The following is a 22,277-nucleotide window of genomic DNA, read 5'->3' as shown; positions in this document are numbered from 1 at the left end:
ATCAGCTGGCGCCGCCATCTTTTTGATGTAAAAGTGCTTCCGGTAACCTCACCGGAAGCACGCGTTTTCATCAAAAGATGGCGGTGTTAGCGCTTCGTGAGCTTTTCCGGCAGAAATGGCTTTCTACCCGGAAAGCTCACCGAGCGCTATGCCGCCGCTTATCTTTTTGATGAAACGCGCTTCCGTGAGCTTTCTACCCGGAAAAGCTCACCGGAAGCACTTTTTCATCAAAGATGGCGGCGCCCAGCAAGCCAGCTGCCCGGTAGGAGTTGTTCCGCGGACCGGTGGTTGGGGACCCCTGAGGTAGAGTATTCCAGACATTGACCACTCTTGCTGAAGTCGTATTTCCTGCAATCAAGTTTGGTGTGGTTAACCTTGAGTTTGTATCTATTGTGTGCTGTTGTATTGTTATGGTTGAAGCTGAAGTATTCATTGACAGGTAGGACATTGCAATGTATGATTTTATATACTATACTTAGATCGGACCAAAGGTGGCGTAGTTCTAGGTTTTCTAGGTCTAGAATTTCAAGTCTGGTGGCATAAGGTATTCTGCAACAAGTAGAGGAGTAGAAGACTTTCTCAACTGTGTTAATATCAGATACGTAATGTGGGTTCCAGACTGATGAGCTGTATTCGAGTATTGGTCTAGCAAAAGTTTTGTATGCTCTAGTTAGTAGTGTAATATTACAGAGAAAAAGCTATGTAGGATTAGGTTAACAACTCTTAATGCCTTTTTGGCTATGTAGTTACAGTGGACTCTAGCACTTAGATCATTAGAGGTGAGTACTCCAAGATCCTTGACAGAGTTTGGATCATCAACAAGATCTTGACTATTCAGCTTGTATTTTATTTTCTGATTTTTTTTGCCAATATGTAAGACAGAGCATTTATTTGTTGAGATTTGAAGTTGCCATTTGTTTGACCATTCTGATACATAGTGGAGGTCTTTTTGAAGGGTAGCAGTATTGTCTGTGGTATTGAAAGACAAGCCCCCTAGGCAAACTGTCCACCCCACCACCCACCCTACCCCCAAAAAAGAAAGGCGAATAAGAACTTGAGTTGGCTAACTGTCGGCAAAGCGAAGCGGGCGAAGAGCTCGACGGTCGCCCCGCCGATTTCTCTCGTCAGGATCTCCGCAGAAACGCGACGAAGGGCGACCCTAAGCGGTGAAAGGGCCTGTCCGTGCCTGGCAGGCTCCACCTCTTGGGCGACGTAGAGGCAAAAGGGGGCTGGGCCGGAGAAAAGCATTAGAGAGAAGCCGGCGTCGGCTTTCTGGCCGTGGAGGCGATGCAGCTGAGGCGCTCGTTGCTCTTTTGAGAGCCCTCGGGCAGGAGGGCTGCCTGGGTCCCTGGCGAGCCCGCGCAAAGGACGGGCGCTATGCGGGGCCTGCTGCCCCTCCTCTGCCGGCGTCTTCAGAGAGCCCCGGCTGCGGGAGATCCGGGGAGGCTCCGGCTTTGCCACGAGGCTCCGGCTCCCGCAGCTTCCGGAGGGAGCAAAGGCAGCGCCCAGGTAAAGAGAGGCTTGCCCGCTTTTTCTCGCCCCGGGATGCTGAGGGCGGGGGGGCCGGGAGCGATTTGGGAAGCCCCGTTCTCCCTGTCGCTCCCTTGAGCCCCGCACGTCCCCGACCCGAGCAAGCCCCGAGAGCGTAAGGTGTACACGGAGCTCTTTCTCTCCGTGCCGGGGTGGCATTTCTTTCAAACGAGAGCAGAAGGAGAAGGGAAGAAAAGCCTGGCGCCATCTGCTTTCGGAAGACCTACGCGGGAAAGCGCTCCTTTTATTTTTTATTTTTTTGGGGGGGTGGGGGGAAGGCTTCGCGCTTTCGTGGGTCTGAATGCCGATTTTGTTTTTTTGAGGGGGGTGGGGAAGCAAACACCGAAGGTCTTCCCGGTTAAGAGAACTTTTCTTCTCGTTTTCATTTCACTCTTACTGCCACTTTCCCCACTTTGGAGGAAACTGGTCAGCGAAGGAAGGCAGAATTTGTTATTTTCCAGCCGTGGCTTTCTCAGAAAAGAGCTATGCCGGGGCTTTACCCCTTTTTCAAGCAGCCAGCAATGAGTTTGGGGGACTCGGTTTTTTGTTTTACTCTTTTTGCTCAGGAGCAGCTAGCTATTCGGTTCCTGTCAAATTGGTTCATGGTGATTGCTTCTGCTGCTGTCAATTTTTTGGTTTTTTTTAAACTGTTGTCCCTTCAGCATCGGCTGGCTGGACTTTTTGCTGCAGAAGAAGTCTGAATTCCTGACCAAATACATGGGATAGTACTCCTGGGTAGTTGTGAAACTTACATTTCATGAGTTCTTGAGAAGTTGCACCGAACTGTTAACGTGCATGTCAGATTTGAGTGATCAAGGATTTGTATTCCAAAATATTTGCTGTACATTCTCTGTTCATTTTAAGCTGGGTTATCTTGTTTGAAACAATTCATACAGAGGAGAGTTTGTTTTAAATGATAAAGATTGCTGATGTTTTCTTAATCACCCTGGTTTTCAAACATGTGCTTTTTTAAAGTCATCCCTGAGTTAACCAAACATAGGAATTCTGTATTGTTTGCTAGTTGGAGAACACCTTTAGGCTAGGAGTTGTATATAAAGCACCTTTCAAATTTAAGCAGGGTTATTTGGGCTCAAGTAACCTGTCTGAACTAGTAGTGCTCCTTTTGTAATCATCATCATACTGCTGTAGTTCCTTAAGCCAGGAACTGTGTACTGGGTTCCTCCACATAGGTGGGGGAAAGAGTACATAAATTAGTATTACCTTTATGTTTAGAGGATTATATTCAGAGTTAACAATGTGCTAAATATTAAGATTCATAAACTAGCATTAATCTTTGTATTCATATATGAGAAGGAGTTAGATGAGAACGATCAGTCAATAAATGTTTTCTGCAAAAACTAGAATAAAGACAAACTCAGAAGAATGTGCAGAATGTGGAAATCATTTAAACCCTTTTCGAGGCAGTGGTCATTGGAAACACGTTTTAACCTCTCAGTAACAAAATGACATGCTTGCATCGCTGTTTCTGCTCTCAGTATATAGGAACAGTGCAGGTTGCATATGCTGCTCCTTTGAGTCGCATGATGGGCAGATTAGAATGAACAGTAGGCAGCATTAGAAGCTGCTGCCCTAGTGCTTCTATAGGGAAACACTAATTTTTTTCTGTGGCCCTGATCCTCCCCATTTTTAATGTTCTTTTTGTTTTGCCAACTTCACTACCACATTTGGTATCATTCTGTCTTTATGGAGTTATCCTGCTGACGATCAGAGAGGATCCTGGTCCCTTTTGCATATCTTTTCCTGGATTATTTTGATTCCAGGGATGTTTATGTTTCTTTAGAGAAAGTCAGCGTACATGAAAAATACAGTAATGTTTGAAATAAGACACTATTCTCCTGTTGAAAGGCAAGCACAAATAACAGCAAATCAACTTGGGCTGCAACTTTGATATTAATGAAGATGATGGGTTGCAATATTGTAAAAGGCATGAACTTTCAGCTTTTTTCAGAAACATTGTTTGAATTATTAGTCATAATAAGGTACAGGCTCAAGTTTGACAGCCTTCCACCCTCCTAAGGTTAGTAAAATGAGGATCCAGATTGTTGGGGGCAATATGTGAGACTGTAAACCACTTAGAGAACACTGTAAACTGTAAAGCATTGTGAAGTGGTATATAAGTCTAAGTGCTATTGCTATATGAGGTGGCTATATGGTTTGCTTTTGCAATGGGTTTATTTTGCAATAGCCATTTGTTTATTCAGTTTGTTTTCATGTGCAAAGAGTAATCCCAAAGGTAAAATGTGGGATTGTGTTTATACTTGCAGCCATGTACAAATCTCAGCCATCACTACTAGCACATTCAAGCTGACTACTTAAAAATTAGATTGCTGGACTTGTTATATTCTTTTATTTTCCTTTTTGATTTTACTTATTTTAGCAATATGTTTCTATCTTTCAAAAGATCAAAATTGTGCAGGCAATTTTTTTTTTCTGATGCACTTGACAGAAGTTTGACTTCGAAGAAACAGGATAGGAAGTGTACAGTACTGACACTTTTCAAATTTGGTGTTGGAGAAAAACTGAGAATACCAAGACAAGAAACAAATAGATCATCAAACAAATCAAAACAGAGATGGCACAAATGAGCAGACTGAAATGATCATACTATGGACACATGTTAAGACCTACTTATCTGGAGAAATCAGTAATGCTGGGAAAGGTGGAAATAAAGAGCAGAAGGTGATGGATTCATTGATAGCAGTAATAGGTGTGTCATTGAAAGCCTGAAGAACAGGTTGCGGACATATTCTCCTGGAGATAATCTATCTACAGTACCTGGTTTTGCTACCGTCTTGATACATAATCAATTCTACCTTTCAAACTACTGTTTATTTTTTTCCCCATCAGTGCTATGGCAAATGGAATGCAGACATTATGCCAACAGTTTCTTTCTGGTTTCTGGGCAAAGCCAAACTAAAATGACTAATATGTTATTACGATCTCCATACTCCTTGGGGGCAAATATGTAGTGCAATTATGTAGTAATTGGGCATATAAGTGCCAGTATCTAACTTGGCATAAATTTTTAATTCTCTAAACTACTTAAATATCTAATCATGTAAAAATACTGTTGTAAATACAGTAGGAAGACTCAGCTTTTATATGTAAATACAGATAATGTACACTGGAAATTATGATTTTAATGATAATCTTGACCATGTGCCTGTATGACCATGTGCCTGTATGACCATGTGCCTGTATAAATTTTTAATTCTCTAAACTACTTAAATATCTAATCATGTAAAAATACTGTTGTAAATACAGTAGGAAGACTCAGCTTTTATATGTAAATACAGATAATGTACACTGGAAATTATGATTTTAATGATAATCTTGACCATGTGCCTGTATGCATGGAGAGGTTTGCTCAGTAGAAGTTTGTAATTGTTTATTATTTGTGAACTGTTATACACTGGGAAAAAATCTAATATGACTCTTATTTTAGCTATGCCATAAGCTTCCAGTTGGAAAATTATACATTCATGTTTTCTAAAACATATGTAGCAATAGCACTTAGACTTGTATACCATTTCACAATGCTTTTACAGCCCTATCTAAGCGGTTTACAGAGTCAACACATTGCCCCCAACAATCTGGGTTCTCATTTTACAGACCTCAGAAGGATGGACGGTTGAGTCAACCTTGAGCCTGGTGAGATTTGAACTGCCAAATTGTAGGCAGCCAGCCAGCAGTCAGCAAAAGTAGCTGCAGTACTGCACTCTGACCATTGTGCCACCATGGCTCATGTATTTTCAGACGTTTTAAATGTTTTTATTTTTCTCTGAATTAATATATTTCTTTTAAGTAAAGTAAGAGTTTTGTAAGTTAAAACAAGCCAAAACGTTAATATAATCCAATCCCTAATAAGACTTACTGTGTAGAAATAATGGTTTAACAAATATCTGAGTCAAAAATGTAAGAAGTGAGTTTAGTTTTTCCAGTTGCTAAAATTCCTCTCTACATGATCCCTTTTTCTAATCTAGTTATTTAGTTAATATCTTATGTCTCATGATAGACAATCTTGGATGGATAGTTGGAAATAACATTAACTTTCTCAATATAAAAAAATTATTTACTTTTCTTGTCAAGTTATATTAGATTAATATAGGTAAAATTGTGCCTTCCAAATCTGACATGTCTATACCCTATTGCCTCTACAAGTTTGCTGTCTGAAGCTCAGAAAAACTTAATGACCTTGGCACTTTACATTTTATAGCCTTGCATTCATTGTCATTGTATAGATACCCAACAAAGGAATGTGGGAATTACAGTATAATATTTTTTATGAAAAAAAATCCCAAAAGTCCATCTTGACATGCTGCTTATGAACCAAGTTTTTTTTAAAGTTTCAGTGCCACACTTAATTTGTAATATTAATAATAATTTGTAATATGGCAATGTGTTGATGATCTTGGTGTGAATATAAAATGTACAAGTGCCAAAATGAGTTTCCTGGAATAGTAGAACTAAAATCCTAATTCTGTTATAAATGTCAGCTTTGGAAGCCATATTGAGATCAGATGCTCCCACGCTGCCACACTGGGAAAGTGGGAGGGAGGAATTTATTGGACAAAATAACATGCTTTTTCTGATTCAAGGTCAGGTTGTGTTACACATAACTGAGAGGAAGTCTTAACTTGGGACGGATGGTGATTGGGCCATTTGATGTGATGGTGGGTGCAGAGGATGGAGTTTGTAGTTTTTGTAAGGAAGCCTGGAACTTTCAGATTCAGGTTTCCACAGTTGTGCCAGTTACTATCCAAATAAAAAGGAACTTTTGAGAAGATGTTTGTCTCAGAGTTATTGGGTGGAATGGAGGGTTGCTGGAACACTGACAATAAAGCTCACTATATAGCCTTGAGCCGAGCAAAGTCCTTAGTTGTAAACACCCTTACAGAGTTAAGATAATACTAGCCACTTCTAGCAAATTCACATGATTGTTGTGAACGTATAGTGAAAGGGAGGAGAAACTATGTATTTATATGAAGTTGCTTGAAGCAAAGAAGAGTAACCCTCTGTACGTGCATTTTATGAATTTAAGCTACATGATGTCTGGTTGATAAGATTTTTCTTTCTGTTGTTTCTCTCTTCCATTTCAGCTAGGTATACAACCTACCTTTGGCATTCTGTTTGATATTGATGGAGTATTGGTACGAGGAAGGACCCCAATTCCTGCTGCCCGAAAAGCCTTTCAAAAACTACTTAATTCTCAGGGACAACTTTTGGTGCCTGTAGTATTTGTTACTAATGCAGGAAACTGTCTGTGTCAGAAGAAAGCAGACCAGCTGTCCCATCTTCTTGAAGTCCCAGTAAGTAACTTTATCCCATCTATTGGAATGCTTGTCATTTTCTTTCTTCTCTACAGTACACGAATTGGAATTGTCATATATTTATCTACAGCTTAGAATTTTGTCTTCAACTGATAGAGGCAGCTTCTTAAGCTTCATTACAAATCTTGCCATTTTTTAATTAAAATAGTTTTACATTTTACATTTTCTTTTGGAAGCAATTTAGGGAATGAGGCTTCCAAAGCACCACAAGAGTGGCCTACATTCTCTCAAGCCTTCGGAAGCCTTATTCTCCAAATCATGCAGTTTGGGGGATGAAGCTTCTGAAGCATCATGATAATGAAATGTCAGCTTGAAGAATGGTACAAGGCGGCTTTGGGAAGAAGACCTGGCACAGCCAGCATCTATGCCACATAGGCTGGATATGCCTGTCAGCAGCTGGAGAAAAACAACAAAAGTAGGGTGTGGTGTAGCAGGTCCTATCGAGCACATGGTAGCAGAGGGAATTGGGTCTTCATGGAATGGTGCTGACATGTTAGGGCGTGGTTTGGGGTTTTAGGTGGCAGATAGCTGACATTGCTGAAGACTTCAGGACTCACCTTTGGCCCCAGCACTGCTGCCACTGTACTCCTGTGCAGGGTGGCCAAAAGAGCATAGACCAGGAGGATTGAGACAAGTGGGGTAATCGCAGCACCCCTGTGTTCATAAGTGTGGACAGGCTGCCAAGTATCTGAATTTTGAGCACGTGGCGGCAAGGGTGGTGCAATAGTTATAACTTTTGGCATGGGTTGAAAATCCATCTTTTTCAGCACCAGTATAATTTCAGTCACTGAACAAATAGTCATAATTCAAATGCTAAAACAGATTATCCACTTTTTCTCTCTCCTAGATTTCCAAAGATCAAGTTGTGATGTCCCACAGTCCTTTGCGAATGTTTAGGCGTTACCATGACAAATGTGTTCTTGTATCAGGACAAGGCCCACTCCTTGACATTGCTAAGCAGTATCCTTGGAAATGCTGGGTTTATTCTGCATTTTGGGCCGAAGATGCATGATAGGGGAATGTGCTAGAGTTAAGCATGTGGTGTGTATTGTTTTTTTCCCCAAGATTCAAAGATACGTTTTGTAGAGAAAGCAGAAAATGTCTCCTATCAACTCCATGAATTTAGGAAATCTCAAATGGGATGATACAGAATGCAAAAAAAAAAAAAAAAAGACAAACTAAGAAGGGGGAGGAGATCTCCTTTGCCTCTTGACTCCTTGAATCAATTCCACTAATTCAAAATTCCTCTTTCTTTGAGCAGAGTTAAAGATTTTCAAAGCAAAGTTCCTAGAAATCAGTTTGAAGCCATTTATTAGGAACTCGCATAAATGTTTCAGATTGGAATGTACCGTAAAATTATAATGAGTTAATAAGAAACTTGTTCTTGGACATTGTTGTACTTCTGAATAAAAATTAGCTTTCATAAGAATCCTAAACATAAAGGTCTGAATGAACCAATGAACAAAGATTGTGTTTATCTCTCTCCTGTATTGTGTATATTCTCCTGGAGGATATGGAAACATTTCCTGTAATTAGAATATGTCTGTCACTGCCATTTAAAATGTATTATTTGTTTGGGGAATGCAAAACAAATATGCCTTTCATTAAAACATAGATGCATTGCTATCCATAACCAATATGTCATTAGTCTTGGATTTTGTCGGCCTATTACAATTGACATGTTGCGAGAAACCTATCCCTTATTGGACATGGTGGATCATGACAGAAGACCTAAAGTTTTGGTAAGTGTACTGTACTTTACTGCTTTTTCTCTTCAATAACTCCTTTCACATTTTTTACATTGTAATTACAGTAGTCTATTGGGCTGCTTGTCATGTAAATCAGGGGTCCCCAATCCCCGGCCGGTGGATCAGACCATGGCTTGTTAGGAACTGGGCTGCCCTGGCAGGCAAGCAAGCTAAGCTTCATCTGCTTGTGCAGGATCTGGATCTGTGCGAAACCATCCCCACAAATCCGTGAAAAAATTGTCTTCCACAAAACCAGCCCTGCTGCTAGAAAGGTTGGGGACTGCTGATGTAAACGATGTTCTTTCCAAGGATGAATAAGGCTTATGTTGATTCTTTTTGGTCTCGTGGCTGAGGCACCAGGTTAGAAAGCAGGAGATCATGAGTTGCAAGACCTCCTTAGCCATGATAGCCAGCTGAGTACTTTTGGCTAGTCACATACCAACCCACCTCACAGAGTGGTTGTTGTGGAGTGAAAATAGGAGAAGTGAGCTGTGTTGGATATGTTTACCACCTTATTTCTAAAAAATGTAATTAATAAAAAGTCAATAAAATTTTATAGAAAAGTTATTCCTAAAAAATAAACCCAAACAGATAGATTCAAACCTAGAGGATTCCAAAATTTTGGAACTGGATATACTGAGTGTCACATGAACAATTGTGATGGCCAGGCATGAAATATTGGGAGTATCACTTCCTCTATCTTTGGACCTCACCATTCTACAAATCAAAGGAAGTAATATACTGCCTGGCAAAGCTGTTTCAGTCCCTTCTCTTCTAATAAACCCCTTTGTCCCTCTGACCCAGCATTCCATTCCAAGGCTGCTTCCACTCTCACCTAGATGGTGCCAGTTCCTATTCCTTCCCTATTCCTACTTAGTAGCAGAGCAATAAGCAGAGCAATAGGTGAGCTGGATGATAGGAGAAACAGGAACACAAAATGGACAATACCACATGACTGTGATTCAGACTTCTTTATCTGTTCCCAACCAAACCAGAAATGCTTGAAAATCTTTAACCAGTTTTGAAGATGGGGCTTGAGTCTGACAGAAAAAAATAGTGACCTTTCAAGTGCTAAATACCTTTCTGAACAGATTTTAGAAAGTGGCAGTATCACTTACCTTTTCTAGACTCAGGAAGTAAATAGTGTCAGTTCAGATTACTAACTGGGTAAAAAATGATTGGGAATTACCAGTAATGTAATCCAGACCAGGAAGTTGAAAAACACCAGGAAGATTTAGCAACAACACTCTTTCCCTGTTGTTAAGAAAACTACCTGGATACATCAATTGTCAATAGTCAAGCTTGACTAAAAGAATTAACTCTACCTAGGCAGATGACCTTTTACACAGTGGTATGGAGTACAATAAAATAAGTGTAAATCAATATAAAACTATATTCAATAAAAACAAAACATGTATTAAAATGTGCTGAAGGATATATTTCCAACATTCGTACCCGGAACAGGTGGGAGTTGAAGTTCTATGTTATAAATAAATGAACTCTTTGACATCTTGTTACCAGTTCTCTTTTGTGCCAGTAGCAACATAATGAAAGTATATTTTAATTTGGGTTATAACATAAAGTGGATAAATATTTCCCCATATGCACAAATTAAAAACAGTAATGTAGTGGTGAAAGTCTGATTGCTCAAGTCTTATTGTTTCCTTGATGCAACATGTACTGCTAATTTGATTGTCAAATATTATGCACTATGTACACAAAGGATGCATTTAAAGTATCTTTCTTGACATCATTCGTAACATTTAAAAGATTGCACTCTTTGTTCTTAGAGTTTCTCAATGTTGACTGATTATTATAGAACAGATTTGATAGCAGCTGACAGAGCAACTGAGGAAATGCTACCGATGACTAATAACACAAAGGCTCAAGTATTGTAGTAGGAAAGAGGGTAAAAAGAGCCAGCAGCATTGGACTGATCCAGCTTTGTTCAATTGAGTCTCTCCTGACATCTGGAGTTCAGGTCAATGTATAGTTAGCTCTCTAATTAGCTATGCAGGCTTGCTTGTTTTGCAGAAAGGAGTGGTTATGGTTTGTTATTTTGTGATTCAGTTGTTTTGTTCCTTTTCTTTGCTCTTTTACTATATACTGGTAAGCACACTACGAGATAGATGTTGCTGGTATACCATTTTGCAGCAAACACATGTGCAGCTAAAGGAAAGAGAAATCAGAGAAAAACAATTTAATAATAAGAACTTTCAGATGATCACAGCTGGAGAGTCAGAAGAGTGGAGGAAAAAGCCTTGGTGATATGTTGAATTAGGCTTAAGAAGATAAGTGATATGTTAGAGGGGATTTCTGTGTTATAAACACAGGAGTCGTTTCTAAAACACATTGGCAATTATATGGACTTCTTTTACAGCAAGATTATGGGATAAAACATTAAAGATCAAGTGTGCAAGTTATATAAATGGGAAGTATCTCGTCTCCTTATGTTTGTGATGGCAGCTTTTAAGTTTTTTAGAGGTGCTGGGAATTTAATCCGAACATGGGCTGTGCCCATAAACGTTCAGAGGATTGCTTACTTTGTTTCTTCTTTGTGCTAATAAAGGAAACTTTTTCTTAGTTAATGTAACTTGTTTTTAATTTGTAGCACTTACCCACAATGGATTTCCCCAAGATTGAAGGTCAGTGTGTCTAGATGTTTATGTTTAATTCTGAAATTTACTCCAAGTAAAATGGGCTGCCTAGTGATAGCTTTGAAAGCATTTTGCTGTTTTTTTGCTAGCTGCTGTGATATATCTAAATAAGAAAGTGATAGTCAGCATATACAATGTGTCATTTTACAATGATATTGACTGGTGGTTCATTTTTATTTGTTTCTTTTATTTTTCTAGTATCTACATTCTTTATAAATCTACCATTGATGTTAAGCTGTGAAACTTCTAGTTCTTTACCAAACCTCATTCTTACAGTTTTAATTTCATGAGGTTTAAAAACTAATGAAAAAACTAGTAACATGAATTTTCAAGTAGTATTTTCATCATTATTCTATGTTCATTCATTTTACAGAAGTTCTGTTGAGGTTTGTAATTATTGGCAGTGAATCATCCATGTTTGCATAAATAATTGATTTTTGTACAGTTTGATTTTTTTCTTGTTTTTTTCTCTATTTCTAAAAAGAAAAAGGACTGAAGTACTTTAAATACAAAGTAATTATTTGCTTTTAAATATCAGTGGACACACCAATGTACTGCTATCCCAGGTGATTTTTGTGATACTTAAAAAAAAGATTTTTGCATTTTAAGATGTGCTCATTTTTATGTATTTATTGCTAAATTTTAATGGCATGATCACAGCAGCCTTTCTGAGCTGATTAAAAATAGGTTCAATGATTAAATGCAACCTGGGCCCGTGGTTTGCCTATTCTTGTTATAGTGTGCATGAAAGATAGAAGGTGGTGTGTTTGTTATTTTGCATTAGGAAATAGCTTATAATCACACACATGTAACACATTGATATTGTGCTTATATTACAGCAGTTATTTTGTTTGGTGAGCCAGTGAGGTGGGAAACCAACTTACAGTTGATAATAGATGTTCTTTTGACAAGTGGCTATCCTGGAAATCCTTATCAACGAACGTATCCACATATTCCTGTATTGGCTTGCAATATGGACTTGATGTGGGCAGCTGAAGCTCAATCCCCAAGGTAAGGCAAAGATACTTGTTGTTCTGAGTATTTTTCTTTAAGTTCTAACATAGATTCTCAGCTACTACCGTAGTCAAAGATCTGTGGTATCATAATTGTTTGATTTGATTTGATAATTGGTGACTCTTCAGTGAATGTAATCAAAGCTTGAATTAATATTTGGGTCAGTGACAACATCTTTCCTCCCATTTAAACTGCACTTTTTGCTTTGTTGGCCACTTGAAAGAACGTAGAAATCCATTTTATATGTATAATGTCATATTGGCATGTCCAATGATAACTGATGCTTAGGATACTATCATGCTAAATCCTGGAAGAAGAGGTAAAAGGGAGGTCTTTCATAAGAACAGTAATTTGATGGAAAGGAAGCACTACTTCCAGATGCATTATTAGTATCATTGGAAACACATGAATTCTAGTTTTTAGGTGCAAGTATACATAGAATAAAGTTAATTGCTTTATTTATAGTAAACTAGCCAATAACCCGGCGTTGCCCAGGTATTTATTTATCCCAATCCTGTATTAGACAGGAAAATCCTGTAGTCGGGACTCATGCTATTGTACTGTCTGTTGCGCAGCATTGCAATTCTTCTATTCCTCCACAAGTGGGAGCGATGAAGCCGTTACCATGGCAGAAGCCATTTTAAGGCACATACCCCTCCCCAAGGGGTGTTAGGGGTGTCTTACCCCACACAGTATTTGTTTCCAGAGGGTAAGTCATCTGTGTACCAGGTTTGGTTGAAATTGCTTGAGGCGTTCCAGAGTTATGCTGGAACATACATTAAATAAATATAATATTAATTATTAATTAAATTACCAAATTAAGAATGATAATATAATATATAATTTATATATTATAATAAAATAATAATAAATAAAAATATATAAATATAAAATAACAATAATATAATAACTATGTGATGACCCAGAGTGTAACACAAACATAACAAAACGTAAATAAATACCCTTTAATGCCTCCAACTTGGCCCCACCGTTCAATAATACTCAGTTGGAGATAAAATGTACTCAGAAATAGTCTTCAAAAGAAAGCAAAACAGTCCGAACTTAATAAGCAGATAGAGGTGAAATAAAAAACCAAACGAACTACAATGATGAAATTTCCACAATGGAACAGGAGAAGTATTTACCAAATTCAAGGAGATAATACGGCACAGTCTGTTGGAAGGACGCCAACCAAGATAACTTCAGACCAAAATAAAACACGCTTTGTTTCCAGCATTTGCCAGTAAGCAGGTCCAAACTCTTAGGCAGTTGTCACACCTGCAGCCCATAAAAGAGGATCAAGGCCCTCTCCTCCTGAGTAGGCCACGTCTCTCCCTTATCCTCTTTTCCCTGCGTGCCTTAGGATGGATAGGGGATGGGCCTGGGTCCTCCTCTGCCTGCTCAGCCAGCCTCTGCCCTTCCCCAACCTCCTCCACAACCTCCAGAGCCACACTTCCACTCCCTGTTGGCTGTTCTTCCTCTCCCTCAGAGTCAGTCTCTACCAGGAGCATGACAAACTAATTAAAAATAAATAATATTATATATATATATATATATATATATATGTATGTATGTATGTATGTATGTATGTATGTATGTATGTATAGATAGATATTAGAAAGAATAGAATAGAATAGAATAGAATAGAATAGAATAGAATAGAATAGAATAGAATAGAATAGAATAGAATAGATGGAGATTGATAGATGAATAGCTCGGTTTGTCAATTGAATTGCCAATTAGATTACTGTTGTAGTAGTTGACTGCTAATATATGTAACTTGTGCTTCTGAATTAATGTCTTTCTCTCCTGAAATTAAACTATTATTTTTGTCTGATTCTGATCATAGCATTATTGTTTTTTTTTTTTTTTTTGTGGTCCTGCCAAAAGCATAAAGATAATCTCACAGTAAACTTAATTAATTCAGCCTTGTAAATGTTTTGTGGAGGCTATCTTGCCCAGATGGGGTTTTTTCCCACACCATTAAAAATGTTTTGCCATGTTTCTTCAACTTTAAGTGATTGCCAGGAATTATGCAGGCAGAATAAAAAGTGAGTCAAAGCAATCTTGCCTTATAATTCACAGCTAAGGATTTGGATAAATAGTATATATAAAATTCTTCCCTTTGATGTAATAAGTTGTTTTTATCCTACCAGCAACTTAACTTTATTGACCAAATTTTATTTCTGTGTTTCAGGTTTGGGCATGGAACATTTATGGTTTGTTTGGAAAATATTTATAAGAAGATCACTGGCAAAGAATTGAAATATGAAGCATTGATGGGGAAGCCTAGTGAAGTGACTTATCACTATGCAGAGTACCTCATTAGGACTCAAGCATCTGCAAAGCAGTGGAAGAGCCCTATTCAAACGTTGTATGCCATTGGGTAGGAGATTTCTTTTCTTCCCTCTCATTTGCTATCTGGAAAAAAAAAGTTAAATTTCAGGCAAGCTACTCTTAAATGCAGGTAGACAATTGAAAAGAGTAGTTAGATAGCCCCCTGAAAACGTGTTCATCCCTAAACTAATTGTTTTTGCAGGGTGTCAATTCACTCTTGCTCTTTGAGACAGAAAGTCAATAACAAAATCTGCCCCGTACTTCTACATATCACTACCCAATCTGCCATTTGAAACCCTCTTTTAAGATCTCAAGCTGCCTCTAGCAAAGATATAACTTGCTCGTGTGTGCTTAAGTACTACAGTCATGTTTTCTTAATGGATTGATTGGTCTCCAGCACCAACTAAGGTTGTCTTGTAGTTCATGGATATCATGCTTGAGATTTCAGTTCAAACACTACAGATTTCACTATGGAAGAGCTATATGTGAAAACATTTGAATAATTGGTTACTCGTGTAATTGTACAATTTCAGCTAAGCTTCAAATTGATTTTGAAAATAATTCAATTGCAATATAATCCTGCCTATTGTAAACTGAGATTATTTAGCATGAAATGCCATTGCATGGCTGCCAATAAAAAGGCAGCCTAAGAGTGCTAAAATGATCCAGCAGCTTCCTTCAACTTCCATTTCTCTATCCCAGCTTACTGAGAATTTGGAGAGCTATAATAATCGCAGCATGATGAGTTAAAGAAGCTTGCCCTGTGCCTTATCCTGCTTATGCATTTCAGATTTTATTCATGCTTGCGAGAAACAGTTTTAAAAAACCTTTTCAATTGAAAGTTAACATTCTGAGAAGTCAGGTTTTTTAATTTAGTTGTCATCTGTATGTTTTGGCAGTCTTGAGTGTGTCAACTTGACATTGGGATATGCATGAAATGGTTGCACTGTGAGAACACTAGCGAGGCTGTAACATGCTCATCTTCAAAATAACATTTTCTGCTTTCATTGAACTATAGTTTCTGTTATTCCCCTATTGAGGAAATTGGAAGATGAGCTCAAAGACATTCCACTGGCAGCAGTGTAGAAAAGGTTCACACTTGCAATCTTAAAAAAATTACAAGTTTTTAAAATTTATTATTTTAAATACTTAAAATAATACAGGCAATTCTCAGTTAACTGTCACTTGTTCAGCAACTATTCAAAGTTGTGACAGGGGCTTATAACCAGTCTTCATTGTTCTGGCCATCACAGCACCCCGAGTCACATGATTGCTATTATAATGTTTGGCAACCAGCTCACTCATATGACAGTTGCAGCATCGCAGTCATGTGACTGCAGTAATCTGATCACCATTTGCAATCTTTCCTATTAGCTTCCCACAAGTAAAGTCAATGAGAAGCTGACATGGAAAGGCACAAATTGCTCCTTTAAGTCAATTCTGCCACTTTTCTCCTGAGGAGCCTGTTATATCAAGAGCCATGGTGGTACAGTGGTTAGAATGCAGTACTGCAGACTACTTCTGCTGACTGCCAGCTGACTGCAATTTGGCAGTTCGAATCTCACCAGCTCAAGGTTGACTCAGCCTTCCATCCTTCCGAGGTTGATAAAATGACCCAGATTGTTGGGGGTAATATACTGACTCTGTAAACTGCTTAGAGACCTGTAAACCACTGTGAAGCGGTATACAAGTCTAAGTGCTATTGCTATTACTACAGAGCTCTCATAGCACATGCCCACCTGCAGCACCCCCTACCCACAGTCCCAATTACTACCATTATCCAATGACTATCTGTACTGTTTAAATATTCCATTAAACTTTATTTGTCCAAAAGAATAAGAAGCCCAGTGCAATGCCATGCAGTAGGATTTGAGTTTACTAAGCTGCTGGATCAAGAGTAAAATTCCCACAAAGGGAACTTTAACACATATAGTTTCCCATGAAGAGGGGATGGCACATTATGCAGAGAGTAGTCTATGTCTCATTCCAAGCAGCAGCGGTTAGACAAATGACTGAAATTGAAAATAAAATGAACTCTGCTCCCTAATTTAATAAAATGAAATCTGATGCCCTAATAATTATACATATAGCTCCTATATTTTGGTTCTGATGGAATTTTCCTGGGTTTCTAGGGACAACCTGATGACAGATATTTATGGTGCTAATCTTTACAACCGCTACCTTGAAGAGAAGATCTCAAGAAGAAGTTCTAAGGCTCATGTCCAGGCCAAAGCGCTGGGGGGCACAAGATCTGCCACCGTTTCTCAGGAAGAGGAGCTTGAGAATTCTTGGGAAAATGAACTTGCATCAGCTACTGCCACAAGATGTACATCTGTTCTTGTTTGCACCGGAGTTTATAACCCTCACACAGAGGTGCCTTCTGATACAAGGGAGAACATCACTGAGACTGTCTTTCATGGGCACAGAGATTTCAGATTTGATCCTGCTTTAGTAGAACCAAACCACATAGTGTCAGATGTTGAAGCTGCTGTTGATCTCATATTTCAACTGGAAACCTTTGTACCACATGAAAAATGCAGGACTTCCTAATGACTTTGTGATGCTGTTATAGTCCTTTTCCTTCTGAAAAACTAAGAGGGGTACTTAATATCAAACAGTCTTTAACATACCAATGTTTTTATGTAACATTTCTAGGACATTTCCAAAAAAAAACCCAAAACAGAACAGTACATCCCATATATTTCTTTTCTGTGCCGGTTTATTTTAAACACCAAAACTGTTACAAATTGTACTTTTTAATAAATTTTCTTCTACATATTGACTTCACTACATATTGATTCAGAGATCAATCCAGATTTGATTATTAATGTCAAACATTAGGTGCATTTGGCAGTCAAAATTGTAAAACAAGCACGCTATTAAACTCCATACATTGCACTTAATTCCCAAGGAATTAAAATGTGCCCATCTATAGTATCCAACTTTTTCTTTATTCCATTACCTTCCCTTGGATCAATGCTCTGTATGAACCACAAAAGCTGCATGTTGATGCTTTTCTTTTGTATTCAATTTGAGATTGAATGAGAGAATTCATAAGTGAACAGAAGGGCTTTGCCGAGGTAGGTATATGCAGAATCCATTAAAATGAATGGGGTTTGCAGGACAGCAAATACTATTTTGCTCAAATCCCACTTTGAATAAGCTGCCTAAAGTTGTTTCTGTCAGACTTTGCCCTTTGGGTTTTATTATTAATCATTCTGGTGTTTTTGCTGCACTGAACAACAGAATTTAGTAGTTTCTTGAGCTTTTAGTTTTAACTTGAAACTCCGCAAGGGCAATCAGGTAGTGATAAGATAATGTTTTATCTTCCTTTTGCTACTAAATGTTACATGTTTAATTTTTAAGAACTATGTATTCATAAATGTAAACTGTAAATTTTATGTCTTATTTTATGAAACTTTGTTAACTGTAGCAGTCTGCCCAGTAAAATATTTTCTATTTTAGAAAGCACAAATTTTTGTTCAGTGTTCTAATCCCTCTTTAAGGTTTTTTTAGTTGGGAGCTATCCATTATCTGTAATTTCTTCATTTTGTTCTTGGGACAATTAAAGTCCCTTTTTTATCCTGTTTAGTTTTTGTTATGAATCTGTGGCAAGAAACTTTATCAAAACTTTGATAGTGCAAGCAAGTATTGTCTTTTCACCCAAGCATTTTTATATGTGTCACTCTTAATACATTTTAATAGGAAAGCCTGCTAATCCCTTTTCTGCATTTTTTTCTTCTGCACATTTTCCATCAGCATGGCCTCAGTCCCTATAATTTCTTAGCTTCCACACTTCAAATGTTTATATTTTGTTGTTAAAATGGCCTTTGTCCACTTATTAAATATGAAGAGCAAACACAGAACTAATTCAATATTTTTTGTTACAGCAGTCATTTTCTCTTTCATGCAAATCTTTATTTACTGAATATTATCAGTATTTAATCAATTTATACATTGCTTTGCATAGCAAGGAATATAACTTTTTCAGCAATTCCCTACTGAAGATTTGTGTTTTGCTAAAAACACAGATACAAAGAATTTCATTTGGACTTCATGTTTCTCCTCTTCACACATTTATCTAATCTATTTCAGACATTCCCCCAATTTTCTGGGGATTTTAAGGCATAAATGGAGCTGTTTGTATGCTTTTCAGATTAGTTTCTTTTCTTTTTTCTTTCCTTTGTCAAAGCTTCAGGTCCTTTTTGTTTCCCTTGAGTAAGACTTAGCTTTAAAAAAAAGAATCCTGCTTTCCATGCTGGCATAGTTTTCCTGACTTACAGCATGTATACTATCTGAGTTTGCAGTATGGAAAATACTCAGGCATTCTGGGGAAACTGAACTTTCAATTTTTCTATTAACCTTTCTTAACCCTTACTTTTTCATTAAAAACAAAATGGGGAAATGCTTATACAGATGTCTAAATTTTTCAAAATCTTGTTAAAAAATAAAAAAAAATCAATGTTTTAATTGGCAGCTGAAATTACTACTACTCGACGGCCTCCATATGAGCAACCTTATGAAAGGTATTATGTTCTCCCAAAAAGCAACCAGGTCTGTTGCAGACTACTGCCACAAACTATTGCATTAACCAGTAGCATGTTCACATGACTACAAGGAAAAGATTATCTAATCACTTGGTCAATCATTACTGTTCTGATGATTAAACTTTACAAAACTCTGAGTCTGTGGAGTCCTAGACTAAATAATGCTATCGGACAAAAATTGATCTGAATATACTTCATTCCAGTTCAACACTCACCTCTTATCTGTTTTACCTAACTATATCTGTAGAGTTAGATATAGAGTTCTGGGAGTTAGATAACTCCCAGAATTTTCAGAAATTGGCATGCTGATTTGGAAGATCTGGGAGTTGGAAATAGTGGTACACAGAAGAGACAGGGATGGTGCGTCTTGTGTGCAGGAACACAGAACTAACCAAGTGGAGAACCTGATGGTATCGGATATCAACGAAGTAAGACTGGTGGTTTCTGGCAATAAAAAAAAGACTACATTTTAAAAAAAACTGGATGCGTACAAACCTTGATGGACACAGGGCTAAGAAATAAGAACTGTGAGCAATCACAGACTATATACATAACAGTACATCTAGAGGGAATAGAAAAGCTTTGGGCCTTCAGAACTTCTGAGACCAAATAAGATTGATGAGGGATGATGATGATGAGATGATGATGATGACCAAAAAAGGAAGAGAAGGAAATGCAACCTGAATGTAGCTAAGTTTGCTACCTTCCTGTATTTGTTAGTTGGCACTTGACTCTACCACGTACCTGGATAATCAAGTGCCTAGAAATAACTGGAATAAGCAGTCATATCAGAGGCTTTATGCAAAGATCAATGGAACAATGAAAGACACACTTGCTGGCTAGTCTGGAAGAGGTTAACATCAAGAGAGGAATCTTTCAAGGAGACTTTCATTACTACTGTTTGTCATTAATCACAAACAAGTCATTGGTCACAAACCCAGCTCTGTGAGCATCATATTTAGGATTAAATTTGGTGTGAAACAATAAGAGAGAAAGAAACCTACCTCCTATCATTTATAGAATTTTTATTCAACTAACATTTTTCAAGGTGTTTGCCCTTCTTTTTGAATGAACAAGATAAATGGATCATTTTTCTTATGAACCAACAAGACAATTTAAGAAAATGAGTATCACTGGGGAAAGCATTGAAATACAGTAGATATCCTGACCTAGTGCTAGATCAGGTTGTATGATCAGCTAAGCAATTCCTGTGATGACTTGGGGCATGGCACAAAGGCAACACAGTCAGATAATCAATAGGAATCCCTTTATTAGCTCCAACTTTACCCCCAATGTCCTGGTTATTTCTGGCTGGAGAAAAACTCTCCCAGGAATAGCCTTGGTTGCAGAGAATCAAGTCCAAAACGTGGTCAACAAAAACTGTAACTATAAGTCCAATCAAGGCAAAATGAGATAATTGGTCTGACAGGGCAGGAGCAAGAATTCCAGACATGAAGGCACAGCAATAACTCCACACGGTTGGGAAGATGCCAGGAACACAGATAAGCAAAGTCAACACAAGATACATTCATGTTTGTTTCCAACAGCTGCTGCACTCAGCATCCATTTCTTTTAAACTCATTCCCAGGTGTGGCTAATGAAGGGAATCAGGGCCCTTTCCTCCTCCGTAAGCCACACAACCCACGTTGCTCTCTTCATTCCTCCCCGTGTGCCCTAGGATGAAGAGGAGGTGGGCCTGGGGTCTTTCTCTGAACTCCCTCTCCTTTGTTCTATCTCTCTCCTGCTCTCCCCAGCCAACTTTGCCCTTTCCCAGTTTTTTCCACAGCCAACAGAGCCACATTCCCACTCAGCTGTTTGTCTTGCGCCTTGGATTCAGACTCCAACAGGGGCATGATCATTCCTGAATCTGTGATCTGAACTAAAAACCAAAAATGAACCCAAACGTAAGGGACAACTGATGCCCAATTATAATGATAATGATTATATAGTGATTTAGAATTTAATGTATTTAATGTGACTTAATTGCACAGTAATTATGCATAAAATGGGAAATTTTTTGAAGGGGGGGCGATGTCCACATTTAACTTTTGAGTAGACAATGGCTATAGAAGTGAGGAAATGACACAATGTTCTATTTTTAAGGGATTTTAACAAAATTAAGCATATTTTAGTCTTTAAAAAATTATTATAGGTAAACAGGAACAAACAGGGCTATTTCTAGTCTTGCAAGAATATTTCACACTTTCTAGAAATTAACAGAACTCTAAAGGAAAAATACACAACATTTTAAAACAATGGTTGGAAACTAATCAAAGAGAGAAGCAACCTAGAATTAAGGAGAAACTTCTTAACAGTGAGGACAATTAACCAGTGGAACAGCTTGCCTTCAGAAATCGTGGACACTCCTTCACTGGAGAATTTTAAGAAGACACCAGAAGTCACTTATCTGAAATAGTATAGGTTCTCCTGCTTGAGCAAGGGGCTGGACTAGAAGCCCTCCAAGGTTCCCTCCAGCTCTATTCTATAATTCTAAACTCGCAAGCATGATTTCATCATTAATTGCATCCTTTCCAGGAAAATGGTGACAAGTATGGCAAAACTTTGTACAGGTTGTTGAAGGCCATAGTGTCTTATAGTCATGGTAAATAAAGGTAAAGGTTCCCCTCGCAATATATGCTAGTTGTTTCCAGCTCTATTAAGTTTGCCTATTTTTCTACTTGCATTTTTACATGCTTTCGAACTGCTAGGTTGGCAGAAGCTCGGACAAGTAACGGGAGCTCACTACGTTATGTGGGGCTAGGGATTGAAACCACCAAACTGCCAACCTTTCTGATCGACAAGCTCAGCATCTTAGCCACTGAGCCACCACGTCCCTATAGTCACCGTAGCAATGTGGAATTCATACAATTGTCACTAAATATTAAGGGCTCCGTGGCTGAAGAGGCCCACTGCCAGCAAGCTACTTTAGTATGTGAGAGATTTATCGTTATAAGCATTGGTTGAATGCTTGGACTTTTTAAAAACAATGCTTTTATATTAGAAACTTGCTTTTAGTGTGCATTAGTTTATTACATTAATTGATTGATTAAGGGCCGTCAGGATGGTGTTGATCATTAGAGGCCAACATTGGTA

General features: G+C 38.1%; 1 protein-coding gene across 2 annotated transcripts; it reads left to right on the top strand.

Moving 5' to 3' along the window:
* Nucleotides 1-1,225: 1,225 nt before the first annotated feature.
* LOC113418263 (haloacid dehalogenase-like hydrolase domain-containing 5) lies at nt 1,226-17,413 on the top strand. 2 transcript variants are annotated; one of them, XM_026677065.2, is made up of 8 exons: nt 1,226-1,509; nt 6,651-6,860; nt 7,729-7,841; nt 8,530-8,623; nt 11,241-11,274; nt 12,129-12,297; nt 14,498-14,686; nt 16,770-17,413. In XM_026677065.2, exons 1-8 carry the CDS (start codon nt 1,378-1,380, stop codon nt 17,185-17,187), a joined length of 1,359 nt encoding a protein of 452 aa, XP_026532850.2. In that variant the 5' UTR covers nt 1,226-1,377; the 3' UTR covers nt 17,188-17,413. The 2 variants fall into 2 exon arrangements, with proteins under 2 accessions (XP_026532850.2, XP_026532843.2); XM_026677058.2 differs by having other exon boundaries at nt 12,126-12,297.
* Nucleotides 17,414-22,277: the final 4,864 nt, after the last annotated feature.

This window comes from Notechis scutatus, chromosome 2 (genome assembly GCF_049901735.1).
Source record: "Notechis scutatus isolate UNSWTSFEM ecotype Mainland chromosome 2, rNotScu1.2, whole genome shotgun sequence".
Taxonomy (NCBI): Eukaryota; Metazoa; Chordata; class Lepidosauria; order Squamata; family Elapidae; genus Notechis; species Notechis scutatus.
The sequence above is the reverse complement of the archived record's forward strand: the minus strand, read 5'-3'. Positions and strand labels throughout refer to the sequence as shown.